The sequence below is a fragment of the Helianthus annuus genome, chromosome 15, assembly GCF_002127325.2.
Source record: "Helianthus annuus cultivar XRQ/B chromosome 15, HanXRQr2.0-SUNRISE, whole genome shotgun sequence".
In the NCBI taxonomy this organism is placed as follows: domain Eukaryota; kingdom Viridiplantae; phylum Streptophyta; class Magnoliopsida; order Asterales; family Asteraceae; genus Helianthus; species Helianthus annuus.
The window spans coordinates 136,661,425-136,684,227 of record NC_035447.2 but is presented as its reverse complement, the minus strand read 5'-3'; the positions used below and the strand labels follow the sequence as shown (position 1 = coordinate 136,684,227).

At 42.5% G+C, this 22,803-nt stretch overlaps 2 protein-coding genes and 1 pseudogene across 2 annotated transcripts; all 3 read right to left on the bottom strand.

The window, feature by feature from the left end:
- Window positions 1–1,269: 1,269 nt before the first annotated feature.
- Window positions 1,270–13,356, bottom strand: LOC110914310 (annotated as a pseudogene).
- On the bottom strand, window positions 8,099–10,137 carry LOC118487208. The gene is made up of 3 exons (XM_035983834.1): window positions 9,442–10,137; window positions 8,746–9,321; window positions 8,099–8,684 (listed from the first exon to the last, which is right to left on the bottom strand). The coding sequence occupies exons 1-3, from the start codon at window positions 10,133–10,135 to the stop codon at window positions 8,236–8,238; spliced, it is 1,719 nt and encodes a 572-aa protein (XP_035839727.1). The 5' UTR covers window positions 10,136–10,137; the 3' UTR covers window positions 8,099–8,235.
- A 770-nt stretch (window positions 13,357–14,126) lies between the features above and the next one.
- LOC110912618 (probable cinnamyl alcohol dehydrogenase) lies at window positions 14,127–16,486 on the bottom strand. Its single transcript, XM_022157386.2, has 5 exons — window positions 16,374–16,486; window positions 16,092–16,205; window positions 15,630–15,857; window positions 14,550–14,989; window positions 14,127–14,466 (listed from the first exon to the last, which is right to left on the bottom strand). The coding sequence occupies exons 1-5, from the start codon at window positions 16,448–16,450 to the stop codon at window positions 14,267–14,269; spliced, it is 1,059 nt and encodes a 352-aa protein (XP_022013078.1). The 5' UTR covers window positions 16,451–16,486; the 3' UTR covers window positions 14,127–14,266.
- Between the last annotated feature and the right edge of the window lie 6,317 nt (window positions 16,487–22,803).

Sequence of the window (22,803 nt, the reverse complement as noted above, 5' to 3'; positions counted from 1 at the left end):
ACAAACTGTTCACTCAAAATTATAGGGCTACACCAATACTGCGGACAACTAATAATACTGACAGAACAACAAACTCAGATCGATGTATGTCCGAGGTATCCTCATTACTACGGACCACATCTAGTCCGAATTATGTAAACATGTTACACAAGTTGCACTTCGGTCCCAGGTCATTCTCAAGTTAGCTGAAATCTGCACTTCATCTTGTAACTTGGACTTTCTTTGACAAAATTGATAAAGCACAGTTACCCGACAGAAACTGCATTTACAGTTATGAGAAAGCTTTGCTTGGGGGCAAGCAAAGGTGAAGTGTGGGGATGTGATCAAAGGGTAAAGAACTGTGTTTTAACATGTGTAAGTATTTGGTTTTAAGTGTTTATTATTACAAAATATGGTTACTTAACGGATGGCTTTTGGAGCATAACGAGAGGTTTTCAGGAAAAGGATTGGAAGCATACACGCAAGACGGGAGTTTAAAAACGCGAAAATGGGAACCCAGTGGCTAGCGGAAGGTGGCGCTAATCTGACGCAATCTTGTGCCAGACTGGCGCAATACAATAGAGTCTCAGCTCCCAATGCCGTCTTGTGATGGTAGGGCGCCACCTTACGCCGAGTAGCAATACACATGCGAAAATTCGGGTTTTCATCCTATTTATATATATCTTCAACCCTAAACGAAAAGACCTTCAACCCTAATCGTTTTTAGCCTCCCAAGGACGAATCTCCAAGTTCCCAACCACAATTTTCATCAATCTTTCATGCAATCAAGATCTATAACAACCTTAGATAATTCTTTTATGATCACTGCCTCGTGGATGGTTCGTGTATGTGAAACTCAAACCTTGTTCATTTAGTTTTTTTGGATTGTTTTTCATGACTTGAAAAATACTTGTGGTTTTATTTTTTTAAAGAATTTTGTGTTGCAATTATTCATCTCGCATTTGGTGTTCTTGCATTGTGAGTAGTTTGGTTACTAGGAGGATTATTAGCAATGATTAAGTAATTGAATTGCATGAGCTATTATTAAGAACTTGTCTTTAATTATCACTCAAATTAAATCATTAACCTGGTCTTTTGGAATCTTTCTAATTAAACAGGTCTGGGTGAATCATTCAATCGAAAATCCGGAGGTGGTTACTATTCTTCTAAATTGGTAACTTTCTTAACCATAATCACACTATACTTTTAAAACTCAATTGAAGCAATAATTTTTCTTAGTATTTAATTAATCTAGGATTTTACAATCAACACTAACCACGAATTCCATGTGGAGACGACCATACTTACCTTTGCTAGTAAAGGTACTTAGGACCGATTTTTTAAACTAGATTTGATGGACCTTACGTTGTCGATCAGTTATTGCCATATGTTAACATAGAATACGATCTTGGTATGCACTTGCGGCAAAAATTTCTCGACTTTCTCAAGGTAACTTCTCCAGCAGTACATGCTTCATCTTGCATATCATATAGCACAATCTGATTCTATTACCTGATACTTATTGAGATGTGAAAAGTCGATTAAATTTATTAAAACGATACAACATGAAAACTGTCGTCCCGCCATTAACATTAACTGTCACTCAAGATTCCTCCCAGCCACATCCAGCACAAACCTGTACCTCACATCATTTTTCTCCATCCTTTCAAATGCTTTGTTCACATAATCCATCTTCACCACTTTTATCTTTGTCTTCAAACCCTTTTCGACCCAAAAGTCGAGTATCTCTTGTGTCTCTTGTATGCTTCCGATGAAACTTCCACTTATCGACCTCCCCTCTGTAAATGTCCAACATCACTTAATAAACAACATCACTCATATAGCACAGTCTGATTCTATGTTTTTACTAACAATAAAATGAGTTACCTAAAATCAAATCCGATGCACTGAACTGCAATGGTTCAGGAACCGCACCAACCAGGAGTATCTTTCCTTCAACATCAAGAAGAGAACGGTAATCTTGTATCTTATGATTAACCGGTACAGTGTCTAGTATATTGAAGACGCATGTCCGAAGCCGAACATGTGTCCCAGAGACGGACCGGACTACAATCGAGCGGGCATCCATAGCATGTCCGTTCGCACCAGAAGACTCCGAGGACGAGCCCACGTTCAAGTGCGTCCAGACGGATGACGTCATCTCAGTTGACTATTATAAATACCCCTTCAAAGTACAAATCCAAGTACGATTTCTCTGAACCTTCGTCCCTATTTTCTCTCTCTACTTTCTCTCTCTACCAATACTTATCCTCACACCGGAGGGTGGTCGCAGAGTGGCCCTCCCATCTCTGCGGCGAGCCTAACGGTTTTCTCTTTTGCAGGAAACTCTGTCAACCTTCAACAAGACCCAGATCTTCATTTACAGGTTTCGGCCTGAACTTGACTTCCTGGTTCTTCAATTGGCGCCATCCGATCTTAAAGCTCTTAGTCCTTCACTTTAGTGAACTTCTTGAGCAAAGAACTGACAAATGGCGGCCCCAGGTTCTTTGAATTTGGGATCTACGGCTGTTAGCACGCAAATTACTGCACCAGCAAGTGTCATCTCCACGACCTCAGCTACTTTAAGCTCAGGTCCAGGAACAACCTTGCCTTTCATCTTACTCCCTACTTCGCAAACCTCAGAGTTCGACGCAGAATTTCTCGCCAAAAACGCAAGTCTTCTACGAAGATTAAAAGCGCAACAGGCCAGAGATGAACAAATCCTTGGTTTGCGAACCAGACTCTTTCATGACGAAACACCAACGGGGACAATGGGCCCGACAATAATCACTCCTACATTTTCCACAGTCGTTACTTCAGAAGCTTATACTGGATATGTACAAGGTTCTTCCGGACCTTCACCAGTAATGGCCACACGAAACGATTTACAGATGGATGTAATTGGCGATCCGGAACTCACCAAGCCGTACCATCCAGTTTCTATGACAGCCAAGTCAAAGTTTAGTGCTCGTATCACACATGCCAAACTTCCTCCAAAGCTCAAAATGCCAACCACGGTGAAGAAGTACGATGGCACAACTGATCCGGATGATCATATGTTCGATTTTGACGGAGCTGCACGAGTAGAACAATGGCCGATGCCAGCATGGTGCTTTATGTTTGCACAAACTCTAACTGGAGCTGCGCGAGTATGGTTTGATGCGTTGAATGAAGGTGAGATCAACGACTTTTAGGAGTTCCGAAGATTATTCCTCCAAAATTTCAGTCAACAAAGGCACTACTCTAAGGAGATTACCGAAGTCCACAACATCCGGAGAAAAGACGGAGAGTCTTTAGACAGTTTCATTGACCGGTTTAACCGAGAAAGCATGCAGATCAGTGGGGTAGTTGATCAACTGCGGATCTCCGGATTTTGTCACGGCGTTCGGAATAATCAGTTAGTTGAAAAATTGCACGAAAATCTACCGAAGACGATGGAGATACTAATGGAACGAGCCAGGGCTTTCGCCCGAGGCAAGAATGCATGTAATCCTGCTCCAGAGTCAGATCACAAGATGTCTTCATGGAAGAAAAATGGTGGATCGGTGTTTGATAAGGCTCCAGGGAACAGGGGACGATCACATCCTTACGGTAGAAGCGACAGACCTCCACGAGGGAAAAGCTCCGGATCACGATTTTACAATTTATCGGATCTCTCCAAAACTCCCAGTGAAATTCTCAGTGCGGAGGGGATGAATTTCCCCGCCCCACCAAAACTTCGGAACCCAGGAGACAAAAATTCAAAGAAATATTGTGACTACCATCATGCTCGGGGTCACAATACAGATGACTGCTGGTCTTTGAAGCAAGAAATAGAAAAGGCGGTACGGTCCGGGAAGCTGTCGCATTTAGTCAAAGAAGTAAAGGAAGGAAAATCTTCCGGAGAAAATCCGAATAATCAACCAGCAATTTGCATGATCCGCAGGGCAAACAACCAAGGCATCAAGCGGACCAGTCAGCATTTGGCCGCCTGGATGCAGCAACCCATTGGTTTCCCACCGGTCAGCTTGGAGGATGTCAAGGACGGACCGGTCATAGTGTCCGCAATCATTGCAGGACACAAGGTCCGGAGGGTGTACGTTGACAGTGGAAGCGCCACCGAGATTATGTACAAGCAGTGCTTTCAACAATTAGCCCCACAGACTAAGGCAAAATTGCTTCAAGTGTCAATGCCTCTGGTCAGTTTCTCCGGAGAAGTAGTTCAGCCTTTGGGCCAAATCACTCTTCCAACGACAATGGGAGAAGGGAGTTTGGTTCGGACTGTCAACTTGACATATTTAGTGGTTGAAGCACGATCCGTACACAATGTCATACTCGGAAGACCTGGTATGTGCGCCTTCGGAATGATCAGTTCAACTATACATGGAGCATTAAAATTCCCCACTGAAGCCGGAATAGCGACATTGTACTCCGAATCAGCAATCGGTGTAGCTGAAATACGACAAAGCGAGGGTAATGCCGAACCTCCTAATACTCTCACAGAAGAATGGGCCATACACCCACATTTTCCAGAGCAAAAAATTGCAATCGGAGCTCAGCTTCCCAAACAAACTAAAAAGAAGTTATGGAAGCTATTGTCCAATTCACTTGATGTGTTCGCCTGGCAAACCTCTGACATGGTTGGAGTTCCCCGGTGTCTGGCCGAACATAAGCTAAACGTGTCACATTCAATAAAACCAGTGGCCCAGAGAAAAAGAAACATGGCTCCGGCTCGTAACAAGGCCATCTCCGAAGACGTACGAAAATTGTTGAGCGCCGGTATTATCAGAGAGGTGCGTTACCAAACCTGGGTCTCAAATCCAGTAATGGTAACCAAGAAGGATAAAACATGGAGGATGTGCGTAGATTTCTCGGACCTAAACAATGCGTGCCCAAAGGATTGCTATCCTTTGCCGGAGATTGATTTGAAGATAGACTCCCTCTCAAGTTTCCGTCTCAAGTGCTTCTTGGACGCGTACAAGGGTTATCATCAAATCCAAATGGCTTCGGAGGATGAAGATAAGACCGCGTTCGTAACAAACGAAGGACTGTTCTGTTATACCAAAATGCCATTCGGTCTGAAAAATGCCGGAGCCACATATCAGAGATTGATGGATAAAGCGTTCAAAGCCCAGATCGGAAGAAACTTGGAGATCTATGTCGATGACTTGGTCATAAAAAGCCGAGAGGAAGACGACATGATAGACGATATACTCGAAACCTTTACAAGGCTTCGGAGTATCAATCTCAAACTCAATCCCAAGAAATGCTCTTTCGGCTTGGAAGAGGGAAAATTCCTCGGGGTATGGGTCACACGATCCGGAATCCAGGCACACCCGGATAAAATCAAGGCAGTAGTCTCCATGCAGCCTCCTAAAACCATCAAAGAGATCCAGTCCTTAAATGGGAAACTCGTCGCTCTTCATCGTTTCGTTTCAAAAGCAGCAGACCGCTCCATCCCTTTCATGAACGTATTAAAAAAGCGAACGGCAAAAGGCCAAATAGAATGGACGCCAGAAGCAGACTCGGCATTTCAGGAGTTAAAGGTATGCCTCGGGTCCCTGCCCACTTTGACCGCACCCTCCACCGGAGAAACCGTCACCGTATATCTATCTGCGTCCCATTTTGCGATAAGTGCAGTACTCGTAGTGCACCGGAATCAGGCACAAATCCCGGTCTATTACGTAAGCCGCATCTTGAAAGACTACGAAACTCGGTACCCGATGGTAGAAAAACTGGCGCTCGCCTTGGTACATGCTTCCAGACGCCTCCGAAGGTACTTCCAAGCTTTTAATATCGAAGTACAGACCGATCTCCAGATCCAGCAAATCCTCAGGAAGCCGGAGGTCTCCGGGCGTCTCACCAAATGGGCAATAGAGCTCAGTGCCTTTGATATCACCTATCGTACCAGAGGTCCAGTAAAGGGGCAGGCAGTAGCCGATTTCCTCACAGAGGTCCCGACTGGAGAAAGCATCAAAGGACAACCCCTCTTACCGAAGGTATGGAACCTGTATACGGACGGGGCTTCCAGCAAAGAAGGGTCGGGAGCAGGTTTAATTCTGATAGATCCGGAGGGAATAGAGTACACTTACGCATTGCGTTTCGAATTCAAGACGTCAAATAATGAAGCAGAGTACGAGGCTCTCCTTGCAGGCTTGCAAACTGCAGCCAAAGCAGGTGCAACCTCCGTGTTAGCTCATGTCGACTCATTACTGGTAGCAAACCAAGTCAGTGGCGAGTACGAGGCACGAGAAGATAATATGGTTCGGTATTTACAGCAGGTCAACAGTTTAATCTCCTCTTTCGATTCTTGCAAAATAGTGCACATACCGAGAAGCAAGAACAAAAAAGCCGATGCTTTGAGCAAACTGGCATCCGTAACATTTTGCCATCTATCAAAAGAAGTTCTAGTCGAGACCTTGCGAACTCCGGCCATCCAACAGACGAGCCCGGTCATGTCAGTTTCCGTGGCCGAAAAGTCTTGGATGACTCCGATCGTGGATTACTTGAAAAATGGTACGCTCCCAGAAGACAAGGCTCAGGCACGGAAGTTAAAAGTGAAAGCATTGCAGTATCAGATACACGACGGTCAGCTCTACAGAAAAACCTTCTTAGGCCCGCTCCTAAAATGCCTAACCCCGGAGGAAGCAAGCTACGTTATAAGGGAAATACATTGGGGGATATGCGGCATCCACGCAGGGCCAAGGATGGTTATTGCAAAAGTCATGAACGCCGGGTATTTTTGGCCAGGAATGCATCAAAGCGCTGTAAACGAGCTCCAGTCATGCGAAGATTGCCAACGCCACGCCCCTGTAAGTCATCGTGCCAAAAACAATCTCGTACCTGTAACCTCGGCCTGGCCGTTCCAGAAATGGGGAATCGACATCGTAGGTCCTTTTCCCGTCTCCACCGGAGGAGTAAGATTTCTATTGGTCGCCATCGATTACTTTACCAAATGGGTTGAAGCTAAGCCCCTCCGAACGATCACAGGAGACCAAGTGCTGAGGTTCGCATGGGAAAACATAGTGTGCAGGTTCGGAATGCCTCTTTGCATAGTGAGCGACAATGGTAAACAGTTTGCGGAGAAGCCGTTTAAAACGTGGTGCCAAAGAATGAACATCGAACAGAGCTTCGCTTCGGTGGCCCATCCCCAGGCCAACGGGCAAGTGGAAAGAACCAACCGAAGTATCGTAGAAGGAATTAAAAAACGGTTGGGGAAGGAAGGCGTTTCATGGGCGGACGAACTTCCGCACGTCCTATGGGCACACCGAACCATGCCTAAAACAAGCAACAAAGAAACTCCTTTCAGCTTAACATACGGCACCGAAGCTATCATACCTGCAGAGGTAGGGATCCCCACGCCCCGCATACAATTAAGCCAGCAAGAAAACGAAAGAGAACTCCGTTTAAACCTCGATTTAATCGAAGAAAGGAGGGAACTTGCGGCAATCCGGGAGGCCAAATATAAAAAAGAGTTGGAAAAACACTACAACTCCAAAGTTAAGGAAACCCGGTTCAAGATCGGAGAATATGTTATGCGGAACAATGAAGCAAGTTTGGCCGAAGGAACGGGGAAGTTAGCCCCCAAGTGGGAAGGGCCCTATCAGATCAAAACAGCAGGAGAAGACGGCGCATACACTTTAATCAAGATGGATGGAACCTCCGTTCCGCGTACTTGGAACGGAGTGCACCTTAAAAAGTGCTACCTTTAGAAGATTTTTAAGCAAATAATTGTAAAACGGAAGCTATGAGCTCCGTCATATTTTAATTTTCCTGTAAAGCGGATGTTTTTTCCCGCACCAGTTAAAATACAAGAACCGCGGAGGGTAGTACCCGCGGATTGATTAAAAATGTTTCTTACTTTGCATCCATCGGAAAAATTCAAGTTCCGAACCTAATAAATAAAATGTTAAAAAGTTGCAACTCACAAACACTCACCGGCCGGACCCAGGGACCTAACCCTAAAAGGAAAAGACGAACTGGCATCGTTCGTATGACCTTCAAGTTATCCTTAATAAGACAAAATCGGATCCGCTTAAAACAAAAGAACGTTCTAGAATAATTCAAAATGTACACCTTTAGCATGGACGCATGTGAAAAATAGTTACATCAAATATAAACCGGACATAAGTAACCGGAACAAGTCTTAATACCATTCACAAAAGGATAACAAACAAAGTAAAAACATCATTACAAAAGCCGGACGAGCTTCACATTCATCTGGACTACCTAAAAAATATCCAAGGTGCATACCCCAAAAAACCGGGCATGTCCACCTCATTCATTCGGCAAATCACCACCAGCAAAACGAAGGGCCTTCTTAATTTCAGGAAGTGGCGCATCACTTAGCTTCGGAAGGTCTTCAATTACAGGGAACTTGAGAGTATCAAAACAAACGACCGCCGCCTTCAGTTCCTCCGCAGCATTACGATTCAACAGTGGAACCTCTTGGAAAGGAGTCTTTTTCTGCAGAGCATGAACGTAGCCGGAGTGCAAACCCGAGTTAATACCAACTGCGCTCATCGCATTATTAACCCCAGCCACGGCAGCAGTCATCTCCTTGCCTTTGTGAATATTCTTCGCTAGAAGCTGGGCGCCTTCCGTAAGCATCCAAACCTTCGTCTCACGGAGGTCCGTGACCTCAGTTCTCAGAGAAGCATTCTCTACCTCCATCTCCTCCAGACGACTCTTCAAATCAGCCTCCCCTGTTTTGAACGCATCACGCTCTGGGAAAAAAGTTAGAGAAAATAGAAGTAAGAATTCAATAAAACGGAAATGCGAGCGTACCAGCCATCATACTCTCGTACGCGAGACGGGCACCGCTGAGGGACTCCTCCATCTTCGCCAAAACCGCTTTGTGTTCTTCGTCCTTCTGTTTCATGGACTCAGAAAATACTTTGAATTCTGAAGAAATCTTATCCCTGTCCTCAGCAGCGGCCGCGGCAGCCGCCTGCGATGATTGATTCTGAGCCGTCAAAGATGCGACCTTTTCTTGTTGAGTCCGAAGGTCTTGAGTTAGTTGGGCTACTTTCTTCTCCACCTCCGGGCTCTTGAGAACTTTGCGCTTCAAAGAGCGGACTTCCTTCTCCAAATTTTCTCGCACAGACTCCGCTTCAACCCACCTACGATAAACTTCTGTCACGAATATGTTAGACTGAGCTTGGTTAGTCAAAACCGCGGCCCCAAGATCCGGGTTTTTCATCTTCCGACTTCGAACATGGTCCATCAGAGTGTTTATGTTGAAGAGCATCATCTTAGCGGTCAAAACATCCAGGACCGTATCCTTGTTCCGAATGTCCCAGTCGGGTATAAACTTCTCCTCAGCAGTGGATGGGTCAATCTCCATATCTTCCGAGAACAGATCTGCATATCGAAAAAAGGACATCAACTCAGGTCCGAACCAAGATGAGGGAAGTGAAGACACTTGATCTTCCTCATCATCCATAAAAAAGTCCGGACCCAGAGAAGAGCCCAAGTGCGTACCTGAAAAAGTGACCACCTTCGGCTCACTATGGGCTTTACCCTTATCCACGCTCACTGGATTCTCCGTCTCCATACTCTCCACCTCACTATCAGGGACAAAACCACCTGAATAGGCCGGGGTCGGTCTACTGCGGGCCAAGGCCGCCTCTTCCCTCGAGCTCTTACCCCCAGAAAGATGTTCATCAAGATCCTCCATAACAGTGCCTTCAGAATAGGAACTCCCCTTCGTCTTCTTCAATCTTGGCATGGGGAGAGAATCTGAAGAACGTACCTGAACAGATTCACCCTTCCTCTTGCGGGACCGGATCACCAGGTCGGTATCTGCTCCAACATTTTTACTCTTCAGAGATAAAGGCTGATTCAGTAGTGCCTCGTCTAGACTGCGTATCTCCGGATCATCGTCCACGTCATCAAGAATTGACCTCTGCCCAGCATGAGATCCGGACGAACCACCCGCCTCCTTAGAAGACGCCGGCATATGAGAAACCGTCTCGGCAAGGGCTTGTTCAGAAGAGTCCTTCGGAATGGAAGATGTTTCAGCAGCAGAAGATACGGGTATGTTCGTATCCGCCTGACCACGAATAGGATGAGCAGAGGGTGCAACCTGCTTCATGAACGGAACATCCTCTTGCTGCTCAAAATCAAAATCGAAGGAGTCCATGCTCGGAACCTTCAAAGCATCAAGAAGCGACATCGCAGCACCTGCATTTCCAAAGTAAAAGAGTTAGCAAAACCAACAAATAAAAGAGCCGAAGGGGGTATAAAGAACCGTAACTTACGATCACTTTTCCGGCGTATGATCGGCCAATCCTTATCCCCCCGGGCCCACGAAAAACTAACTCGACCTAACCAAAGGAAATGCTCGGGAAGAGGACGAATAGGGGACTGATGCTCGATCAGAGCACGGACTAAGCTCTCACTAAAAACAAAGCCCTCTTCAAGGTCAAACGACATAGACTGGTCCTTAAAACGCCACCTCATGTCCTCCGGAAGACAACGGTCGTCTAGCCAAAAGAAGTTATCTTTCCAGTTTTTTAGACTAGACCGTTCGTTGGAAGATGGAGATGGGACATTCTTCCGGTGTGCAAAAGTATACCAGTCTCCGGCCGAGATAAACTCGTAAAAGTACCGGAAAACGTTCAAATCAGGTTTCTTATCGAGGGCACGACAAGAAATCTCGAAATGGTTAACACGGCTAAGGCCGAATGGGTTAACCTGACAGATGTGAACTCTAAAAAACTGCAAAACCCTAATCAGAAAACGCGAAAAAGGAACCCTATAATTGGCAAAATTACAGACACGGGTGTAAAAGGGGAATTTCCCTTGGCGAAAGGGGTATATGGCTTCCGTACCGGAAGAGAGGACCGGATGTAGATCCAGGGGAATCCTATATTCTCTAATAAACTTATCCAACTGACGTTGGGTAAGCACGCTCACACTCTCCGAAAGGTTCTCCTTACCCGGAGCCATAACTGTAAAAAGTAAAAAGGAACAAGGACGCACCTTTTTTCTTTGGAGAAGAAGAAGACACTAGAGAGGGTAACAGCAGAAGAGAACGAAAAGAGAGGAAAAAATGGTAAAAATAAAGTGGTGAAAATTGAATTTATAAGGAAATGTAAGTCGGTTAGGGGCCAGTCACATCAACCGTCGCTTCCCACGATTCCCAACAAGGGTTCCGTTACTGTCACATGTAGGTGACTGACGGTCCAAGTAGAAGGTCACCCGCACCATACAAAACACGCCACGTAACCTGTTTTAAAATTACTCCAACCATGACACGTCATCCAAACGGGATAAAAAAGCTTGGAATAATAGTTTGACAAAGTCTTCATAAAAAGACTTCCCAAACTAGGGGGCTTGAAGACGCATGTCCGAAGCCGAACATGTGTCCCAGAGACGGACCGGACTACAATCGAGCGGGCATCCATAGCATGTCCGTTCGCACCAGAAGACTCCGAGGACGAGCCCACGTTCAAGTGCGTCCAGACGGATGACGTCATCTCAGTTGACTATTATAAATACCCCTTCAAAGTACAAATCCAAGTACGATTTCTCTGAACCTTCGTCCCTATTTTCTCTCTCTACTTTCTCTCTCTACCAATACTTATCCTCACGCCGGAGGGTGGTCGCAGAGTGGCCCTCCCATCTCTGCGGCGAGCCTAACGGTTTTCTCTTTTGCAGGAAACTCTGTCAACCTTCAACAAGACCCAGATCTTCATTTACAGGTTTCGGCCTGAACTTGACTTCCTGGTTCTTCATATATAATCAAGACTGCTTTTATATTTATCCATTTCAGCTGAGTTTGAGCTCACTAAGAAACAATCCGCACCTATGTCGGTCAATGCCTCTTCTCTCTTCCTATCAGAAGAACTGATCACTGTCACATGGTGACCCATTGCTTTTGCAATTAAAACACCAAGATGACCAACTCCACCTAAACCCAAGATTCCTACTTTTATAGCCTTTTTAGAGTCGATGTGATGTAGTGAGTGATACGATAAACGAAGATCAACACGTTGATTCTACGAATACCCGTGTGTCTCTTTCCCAACCCCCAAATTGCAACCCAAAGGCCACGGAATTTGAAGTGAAAAATAAGTTTTCTCAAAATTCAAGTCTGATTGTTTCATTGACTAAAGGGACATATAAATAATGACAGAAATTCGAAACGGGCCTAAAAAAGACAACGGGCCAAACACAAGCCCAAAAACAAAATGCCCAAAATACTTGAAAAAACATAAAAATGGGAAAAACTAATAGAAATAAGCGTTTTCTCGGCCCGGACGATGACCCAAACCGCCATAGGCGTTTGCAGCAAGATAGAGCTCGTTCTCCCGTTCGTTTTGACTGGTCACACGCCCCAAACGGACCCCCGTAGCCCGAGTTAGAGCCATTTCAGTGAAGCCCCTTTAGTGACCCGATCTTGGGCCTCCAAATACAGGATGGCCCGCTCTTCCACGCTTGGGCCCGCATCACGATGAACTGTTTTAACGGACTGTAAGCCGTCACTCCTGCACATAGTAACGGTGCAGCCTGCTCTGGGGCTAGTTTTTTCTGGTATGTTGACTACATAGCTGCAGATATTGACCTTTTGGTTTAAGAATTTATATATATGAAATGAACTGATGAAGTGTAGTTTTGACTTTTGAGGATATGGTTTTTGCTTACTTTTGATGGACTATCATGGCAGAAGAGAAACCTCCTTGTGTAAAGCTTCCGTCTTTATAGATGGTGTTGTAAGTGAACACCATGTTTTTGCAGTATTGTTCTTTGTTCGTTTTGCAGCGCATACACTCCCCACAAGATCCTACCATACACACGACCCCCACGATGTCACGTACAACGAATTTTTTCACATCTGAACCCACCTCAATAACTTTTCCGACCACTTCATGCCTACAATTATGAAAACCACGTAAGGTATTGTATACTACTGATCAACTACTTATAGAAGTAGAACGAGAATAATTACATAGGGAACCTAAGCGAATCATATCTCCTAGTTACGTTAAAGCTATTACAATAAATTCCATCTATCTATATTGTATCTAGCTAATATGCGAGACACGATAACACAAAAATAAACACAGCACATAACGATAGATTTAAGGATCATACCCTGGAACCAAAGGGTAGGTAGTGTATTGAGCTTCATTCCTGATTTGATGAAGATCACTATGGTCTACACCACAATACAAGACTTTGAACACAACATCTTCTGGGCCTGTTTTCCTGCACATTTGGAACCTATGTCACTAAAATTCCTGAATTATATGTGCTCTAAGTCCATAAGATGCGCATGTTGGGTATACATAATTATACATATTACGTGTATATATGTTTGAAAGATTGCTTATCATTTACCTGAGATGGAAAGTCTCTGGCAGCCCAGCCGGTAACTTTTCTTCCCTCCATTATGCTTCTGTTTTTGCTAACAAACAATTTCAGTCTGTAACTAATTTTTCAAAGCAGGTGTCATTATATAACTATATATATATATATGTATGTGTTAAAACTTTTATAAAAAAATGGAGGACTAAAAGACGCCGGCTGAGGTTGTGAAGTCATTGAGGACGTCAATTTCCTTAATAGTTACTTTTGAGCAAACATTTTTGGATTTTGCTTTCATCATTGTCATTATTGTATACATTGGTTTGATATGCAATCACAAAATAATGTTTAAGTATAATATTAATAAAAATTCAAAATATTGTTGAGAGGACCCATATCATTTTTTTTGTTTGTCATAAATAGTTTGTTAGACTATTTGATTCATAATCCATCTTAATCCACTTGGACATACTCGTTTTTGTTAAAGTCTTAGTTTTATGGGTTAGCCAAAACTTATTAATTTCGGTATGTATTATGTCGTGGGTCACATTGAACACATGAGCGTAACTTAAGTTGGGCGTGAGGGGGCGGCCGACCCCCGGACTTTTCGCTCAGTAGTGCAGAGTATGTAGTTTTCGTATAGAAATTTTTGGGTGTATATGTTTTCGATCCCTCAGTTTTATAGAAACCTTTTTGGTATATATGTTTTCGTATAGAAATTTTTGGGTATATAGACACTTGACCTTATGACTAATGTAGAATTGAAAACTAATATTAGTTAAATAGCCATCAAACTCTTGTAGAATTAGTACTCTCATCAGTAACAGAATTCTTATATGTATAGCACAATATGATTCGGTAACTTGAAATCTTTAAGCTTGTAGCTGTTATTATTATCTCATTTTTATTACTGTGTGCATAAACACAAAAGGATGACTGGATTTATTTAAATGATACAACGTTAAAATTGTCGTCCCGCCATTAACATTAACTGTCACTCAAGATTGCTCCCAGCCACATCCAGCACAAACCGGTACCTCACGTCGTTTTTCTCCATTCTTTCAAATGCTTTGTTCACATAATCCATCTTCACCACTTCTATCTTTGTCTTCAAACCCTTTTCGACCCAAAAGTCGAGTATCTCTTGTGTCTCTTGTGTGCTTCCGATGAAACTTCCACTTATCGACGCCCCCCCTATAAATGTCCAACATCACTTAATAGTTAATACTCAACTCTAAATCCAAATTGGATTTTTTACCAATAATATAATGAGTTACCTAAAATCAAACCGGAGGCACTGAACTGCAGCGGCTCAGGAACAGCACCGACAACAAGTATCTTTCCTTGAACATCAAGAAGAGGTATGTAATCTTGTAACTGATGATTAACTGGTACAGTGTCTAGAATATAATCAAGGCTGTTTTTTAGTTTATTCATTTCAGCGGAATTCGAGCTCACTAAGAAACAATCAGCACCCAAATCGGTCAATGCCTCTTCTCGCTTCTTATCAGAAGAACTGATGATAGTCACATGGTGACCCATTGCTTTTGCAATTAAAACACCAAGATGACCAACTCCACCCAAACCCAAGATTCCTGCTTTTATAGCCTTTTTGGAGCCGATGAACTGTTTTAACGGACTGTAAGCCGTCACTCCTGCACATAGTAGCGGTGCAGCCTGCTCTGGGGCTAGCTTTTCTGGTATGTTAACTACATAGCTGCAGTATATGTTTTTATTCTTTTATCAGATTTTGACGTTTTAGTTTTAAAAAGCGTGTGGCGAACCGATGCATTTTGATTCCAAAAACCGATGCGTGATGTACGGGCATCACATATGCTAGGCGTTCGTTATTAAAAGTACTAAAAAGTTATTCATGGACAGGGGTGAAATATAGAAGGGGCGGGAGGGGGCGCCCGACCCCCCGAACTTTTCGCTCAGTAGTGTTATGTATGTAGTTTTCGTATAGAAAGTTTTGGGTATATACGTTTTCGACCCCCCATCATTCGGGTCAAGCTTCGCCACTGTTCATGGATAATATTTTATTAACTTTTTAAAACTAAAATATAAGATATTCTCATCATCTCTGGTCAGATTTGTTCAATCGATGGTCTAAATTGCTCAAATACTCAAACCCGTTGTTCAACTGATGTTAAGATTTGTTCAATTAGATATGAAAAACTCAGACCCATGATAATTGGAGGTGTAATTTGTTCAAAAACTGGTTCACATTATGTGATGCCCGCATTAAATGCAGCAATGCGATTTCATCACATCGCATCGCATCATGTGACGCGCGCCTTTTAAAACCAAGCCTTGATAATATACAAGACACTGTACTTAATACGGTTTTTGCTTACTTTTGATGGACTATCATGGCAGAAGAGAAGCCTCCTTGTGTAAAGCTTCCGTCTTTATAGATGGCATTGTAAGTGAACACCATGTTGTTGCAGTATTGTTCTTTGTTCGTTTTACAGCGCGTGCATTCCCCACAAGATCCTACCATACACCCGACCCCCACTACGTCACCTACACCGAATTTTTTCACCTCTGGGCCCACCTCAATAACTTCTCCCACCACTTCATGCCTGAAGTATAGAATAATGTAAACTTCGTAAGGTATTGTATATTGTTAATCAACTGTTTATACGAGTACAACGAGAATAATTACAAAGGAAACATAATTTAATCATATCTTCTAGTTATGGTAGGGAAATGATAATACATGTTAACTAGATATTGTATCTAATACGCAAGACGCATTTAATAACACAAAAACTATTAACACACGGAGTACATAGCGATAGAATTAGGGACCGTACCCTGGAACCAAAGGGTAGGTAGTCATGTGAATTTCATTCCTGACTTGATGAAGATCAGTGTGGTCTACACCACAATATAAGACCTTGAACACGACGTCTTCTGGGCCTGTTTTCCTGCACATTTGGAATACATATGTCGTATTAAAATTCTCGAATCATGCTCTAAGATGTGCATGTTGGATATACATATTACGCGCATATATGTTTAAAAATTAAAAGATTGCTTATCATTTTTTTGTGGAATATTGCAGGGGAGTTAATAATGAATGCATAGACATAGACCTGAGGTTGAAAGAGTAAGGAGAAAGGATGCCAGATGAGTCTCTGGCTGCCCAACCGGTAACTTTTCTTCCCTCCATTATGCTTTTGATTTAGGTAAGAAATAACTTTTAATATGTAACTGACTTTTGAAAGCATGTGTCAATATATATATATACAGGTTATGAGCTAAACAGTGAGGGCTGCTGAGGTTGTGAAGTCATTGAGAACGTCAATATCCTTCATAGTTACAATCAGGAACCAAATTTGGTATTTTGCTTTCATCATTTTCATTATTATATACATTACTTTGACTAATAACGAAATAATGTTTAAAAAGTTTAAAAGTATTGTTAGGCTGACCCAGATTAACTTTTTTTGTTTTTCACAAATAAGTTGTTGATTATAAAATAGAAAATAAAACTATTATCATAATTTTATGTTTAATAAATAATTGATGTGACCAAACTGATTTGTAACACCTCCTTATCCAAAAATGATAGGTTTTGAAAAAAAAAAATACTACACAAAGAGGTATGACTTGAATTTATTCCACGACCCATGATACCAAGACTAACCCGGGTTGAATGGGGAATGTGGACCCGATTCAGTTATTTTTGTGGTAAAAGGAAAAAAAGGAATGATCACACCTTCACCAATTGGAATGAAGATGTCACTGTCATGAGAGCTAATTTCGCTAATATAGATACTCCATGATGAGGTAACACATTCATTTATTCATAAATACTCTCACATGCATATTTACTTTCTGCAACTTTCTCTAATTTCACCTGACTTTCTCTAAGGAATGGTGGTCACAGGAAGACCCCTCTTCCGGTGACGAGGTTGGCTACTTTTGTTTTGCAGATTATTTCCGACGGGGTTTGACGATTTAAGTCCAAAGGTTGATCATAAGATAATACTAAAGAAGTTCATACCGGTATTCTAGCCATTAACCGACATTTCCTTCTTCAACAATAGATTTTTAAGGGAAGTCGCGTGATATTGAAATCACATAATAACTAGCATAAATGATAGTTGTAAATATTTAGGAAAAAGAAGTCGTAGTTCCCCGGTGTAACTTCTTGTCTCCCAAATCATGAGCTACGTCTTGTAAAACATTTAAAAGTCAGGTGAAATTAGCAGTGTTGAAAATAGAAAAATAATGAAACGATGGGCGTAAGTACAAACGTAAAAAAAAATAGATGATTACATAAACAAGATGATTAAATAAACAAACAATCCATCGATTATATTCTCCAACTAAATCATGAAAAATCAAACAAGTTCACGTAATCCGGTTCATTCAACTTTACATCCATTCACTGTGGTTTAGGACATTGTTAATTCATCTCTTATTAGTATTAATAAGAGAATTAATCGTGAACTTCTCGTATGGGACAATTATATTCTGAACATCTGTTGTGGTTCCAACTGATAATCAATTGGCCAAAGAAACAAGACGGAAACCGGATAGAATTAGAGAGAAACTTAGATCAATATTTTTCATTCATACCCCTAAAACATCAAATGGCTTACACTATAAATATTTAAAAAGATAAATAACTACCCACTAACCAACTACCTTGACCCACTATCTATAATTCAAAACATGCTTAATTAATAAATAAACTACATACTAAAATAAAACTTTGACTACTGGAACATGAAATGAGTTAGTGGGCACATAACATTCCCGCCCGGTTGAAAGCGTCCTTGTCCTCAAGGACAAAAATAAGGACCATGGTGGCCGCCACTCGATTCGGTTAGTGGCATTAGGAGCCGTCTCAATGGGGCGCCATGGTGGATGCCACTCGCGTCGCCCAACTTCACCGTTAAAAATATAACATTTCTTTCCTTCATATTCATATATTCTTTTCCTTAGTTTTGCAAAGCTCCTCATTGCATGCTTACCATGACGTTTAATCCCAAATTCTTCTTTTAAAATCCTCCGACTTTGCATGCCCCGCCCATGATTTATTGATTCACCAAAATATACATGAAGAGTCGGTGATGTAATTATTGGTGGGGATGCAAGGATTGGTTGTTGTTGTTGTTGTGTAAACGGAGGGAGTGATGGTTCCCATTCCGGGTCCGACTCCGGTGATGGGGCAGTTTCTAGAGTTGGTTGTGGTGGTGTGGTGGCGGAAGTTGGTGGAGATGTAGGAGATTGGGCTTCCCACGCGGTTCGGAACGATCGATACTCGTGGAGAAGGGTTTGCAACTGAGACTCGAGCTTCGCAAAGGATTCGTTCATCCATTGGTAGAACTCGGTTTCGGATAGAGTGTGAGCAACCATGGTCCGGGGGGGATCACGACGGCTCTGATACCACTGTTGTGGTTCCAACTGATAATCAATTGGCCAAAGAAACAAGACGGAAACCGGATAGAAATCAGAGAGAAACTTAGATCAATATTTTTCATTCATACCCCTAAAACATCAAATGGCTTACACTATAAATATTTAAAAAGATAAATAACTACCCACTAACCAACTATCTTGACCCACTATCTATAATTCAAAACATGCTTAATTAATAAATAAACTACATACTAAAATAAAACTTTGACAACTACTGGAACATGAAATGAGTTAGTGGGCACATAACAACATCAAAGTAGTCTAGCGGTACCAAAATGTGAAAAGATTTATCACCCTTAATTTGTAAGGGTTCTATTTTCATAGAAATAAATGTAAAATTTAAGGGATATTGGATTTAAATAACTCCAACTTTCGTCAGCTGACCAATAAAACTCTCAGCTTTCAATTTATACCACACCACTCCCAACTTTCAACTTATTGGTCGATAACACTCCAAAACTAACTCAACACTAAAGTGGAAATAGTACGGGAGTGATTTAGTTGTTCTATAAAAGGTTGTATGTTAAGCTTCACAAGCTCAACACTAAGACCGTGGGGTATGGTGGGACGGGGGTTTGGGGCATAGGTTAACACGTGGAGTTCGAGCCCCCCCCCCCCTCTGGTGAGTGACGTCTCTGTGGGGTATGGTGGGGCGGGAGTTTGGGGCGTGGGTTGGTTAAAATTAAAAAAAAAACCTAAAATTAAAAAATATACCTATAGCCTAGCCAACAAGCCAATAAGAGCCGCCACATAGGATCGTTAGCTTGCCCAACGCCCGGCCTTAAACTCCCGCCCAAGGGGCCACGCCCAAACGCTAGCCCACCCGAGGTGGTGACTTGGGTGTTTCTCTCCAACCCACGCCTCAACCCCCGCCCCATACCCCATAGTCTAATGGGAGGAAATCAAACACCAACCAGTGGCACCAGGAATTTTTTTTTATGAGGGACAATTGGGTGGTTTGTAGGGTAATCATGGGTTTAACCAAACTTATAAGGGGATGTACAGGATTTTTGTTTTGTTTTTTTTTTTTTTTGTTTTTTTTTAAATGACAAATTTCTTTTATTCCGGTCTATCATCTTTTGGTACTGGATTTTTGTTAAGTATAGCACTAAAATTAACATTTCGGACACCACTGACACTTAATACTTTCAAACCAAACTAGCAAGAAAAATATATATCCCTCAACATTCCAAACACTACATCTACATGTAACGATAACTTTATTTTTCAGGAATGGGCTTTTGCAAATGATTGACACTTGACAGTTGATGAATGGCAAACCTGGGCCTTTTTTTGGTTGTGACAAAAATTTCAAACGACACAAAAAAAATCCCATGGGCAATGGAAAAAGCCACACTATTGCAAAACATAAATAAATTATGTAACATACAAACTCGAAAACATTTAAGCATGTTTAATAAGCTCTATATGTAGCTTGTAACCACCAATGACTTATGGATATGAGTTTTACTTAATATTAGATTTTAATAATCTCAACTATTCGACGTTGGCCGCCAACAGTTCTAACTTCAAAAATAACCACTGTCAGTCTCAACTATTGACATATTGGCTACCAATGTACCCTGACTAAGAGAACCTTAACGTTGTTAGTCTCCGGTCCCCGAAAAACCGTTTTTGGCCAGAAAAAGTTTTCTAAAGATCCGATCTAAAGTTACAAAGAGATTTGGGATGAAGATATTAAATTTTCCGGCTAAAAAGGTGAGTTTTCCGGCCAAAAAGAAGTTTTTCAGCGACTTCAATAAATAGGGTTTTTACTAGAAAAAGATTCCTAAAGGTCCGTAATAAGGTTACAAAGAGGTCTGGGACGAAAATGTTGAGTTTTCCGGCAAAAAAAGAGTTTTCCGGCCAAAAACGTTTTTCCGGCGACCGGAGACTAACGCCGTTAGGGTTTTGTTAGTCAGGGTCCATTGGAGGCCAATATGATAATATATAGTTGAGACTGTCAATGGTTATTTTGTAAGTTAAAACTGTTGGCGGCCAACGACGAATATTGAGATTATTAAAATCCACTATTCCTTTTACTTTTTAACAATAAAAGTACCCAACAATTCTACCTGAAATATAACAAAAACTCTCATATCACTAGTCAAAAGTCACAAATCTGAGTATCGAAATCGTATATCAGAATATTATAATCTAATAACTGGAAGCAAGGTAACAAGATACTAGAATAATAGAAGGCAGAATATAGCAAAGACTCAGGAAATATAAACAATTGGCATATCAATAGATATGTCACATCTAATAAGAGTACTTAGAGACGCACATGTAATACAATAAAGAGTGATGCATAGGTAGCTGACTTATGCATCAAAAGTGCAATGATCTGTGGGCACCTCACACCAATCATCCACTAAAATAGGTAATATCATGTTATGGATCCACACACATCTGACATCTTAAATACTATGATCATTGGACGCTCTCAAGCATGTTGGAGGAAACATGGTGAAGCGGTCACACGGCCACGGGTAGTATCACACTAGCAATGCCTCAATGACGAGCATGCGAGACCCCCACATGACGATTGCTCGGGTAATAGAGTAATGGTAAAGTGGACATTGCACTAACCACGTAATTTAGATAATATTACACCAAAATGAATCTAAATCGTCAATATGATACTACGAGACGTGTGACAACAAGTACAAGCTATGCCTGATTCTGTTGAGGCATGGGTTCGACTTTTGATATTACCACGTTGCACCTTGCGGTTGTTCAAGCCTGTTGGTCGTCAGGACAAGAGGTCGGGCAATAGGAAGATGGGCCAATGCCTTAGCATCCAGCGGTCTTTGGCTCAGTAGGGTGATCGTGAGGGTTTTGCCACTCTTGTCCAATCGTTGTTTGATCAACCCGCGAGAGGGGGTTACGGATGGAATCAAAAGGGACACTGAGATTGATAATGAGTGTGGGGGGACCAATGTGAAACAATGTTTACGTAAGGTTGTTGATGGTCATTTCACTGCAGCGGTTAAGGTTTTATGCTCCTCGGGGGTCGCCCCTCTTAATAAGAATACTCTGGAGGCTTTAGTGGCTAAGCACCCATGTATGCCCTCTCCTTCCATGCCTGCCTCCTTGCCTTCTGAGTCTCCTCTTGTGGTGGAGCCCGATTGTGTGCTCGGGTGTATTAAATCTTTCCCCAAAGGTACGTCGTGCGGGAGAGACGGCTTAAGGGCCCAACATCTTCTAGATGCTTTTTGTGGGGAAGGGTCTGTGATTGCTGATAGCCTGCTTAGGGCTACTTCAGCTATGGTTAATTTGTGCTTGGGGGGAGGTGCCCGAGGAGTCTGGCGGAGTTTGTTGCTTCTGCTCCTCTTACACCTCTTCTCAAACCGGATAATGGGATTAGGCCTATCGCTGTTGGGTCGATTTGGAGGAGGGTGATCTCCAAGGTGGCCATGAAAGGTGTTGGGAAGGAGATGGCCAAATACCTTGGCGATTTCCAGTTTGGGGTAGGGATTCCGTGTGGGGCAGAGGCCGTTCTTCATAGTGCGAACAGGTTCCATAATGAGTACCAACAAGATGGGTCTCTTGCTATGCTTACTGTTGATTTTTCAAACGCTTTTAATTTGGTTGATAGGACAGCCCTACTGTACGAGGTAAGGAAAAGGTGTCCTTCTATTTCTACGTGGGTCGATTTTTTATATGGTCAACCAGCTAGATTATATGTGTGGGATGAGTATATTTGGTCTACTACTGGCGTTCAGCAGGGGGACCCCTTGGGGCCCCTCCTTTTTGCCCTTGTTCTACACCCCCTTATTCACCGAATAAGGGATCGCTGCAAACTTCTATTTCACGCCTGGTACCTAGATGACGGAACGCTTATTGGAGATGCCACCCAAGTGGCTAATGCTTTAGATATCATCAGAGCTGAGGGTCCTTCCTTAGGGCTTCAACTTAATATAAAGAAAACTGAAGTTTTCTGGCCAACCTGCAATGGTGTAAAGGTTAAGGAGGGCTTATTCCCTCGGGGATTGGGAGGCCGGTGCTGGGTGTGAAACTCCTGGGGGGTGCCGTTAGTCGTGATGCGGAGTTTATTAGTAGTATGGCTCTTAAAAGAGCGAACTGTGC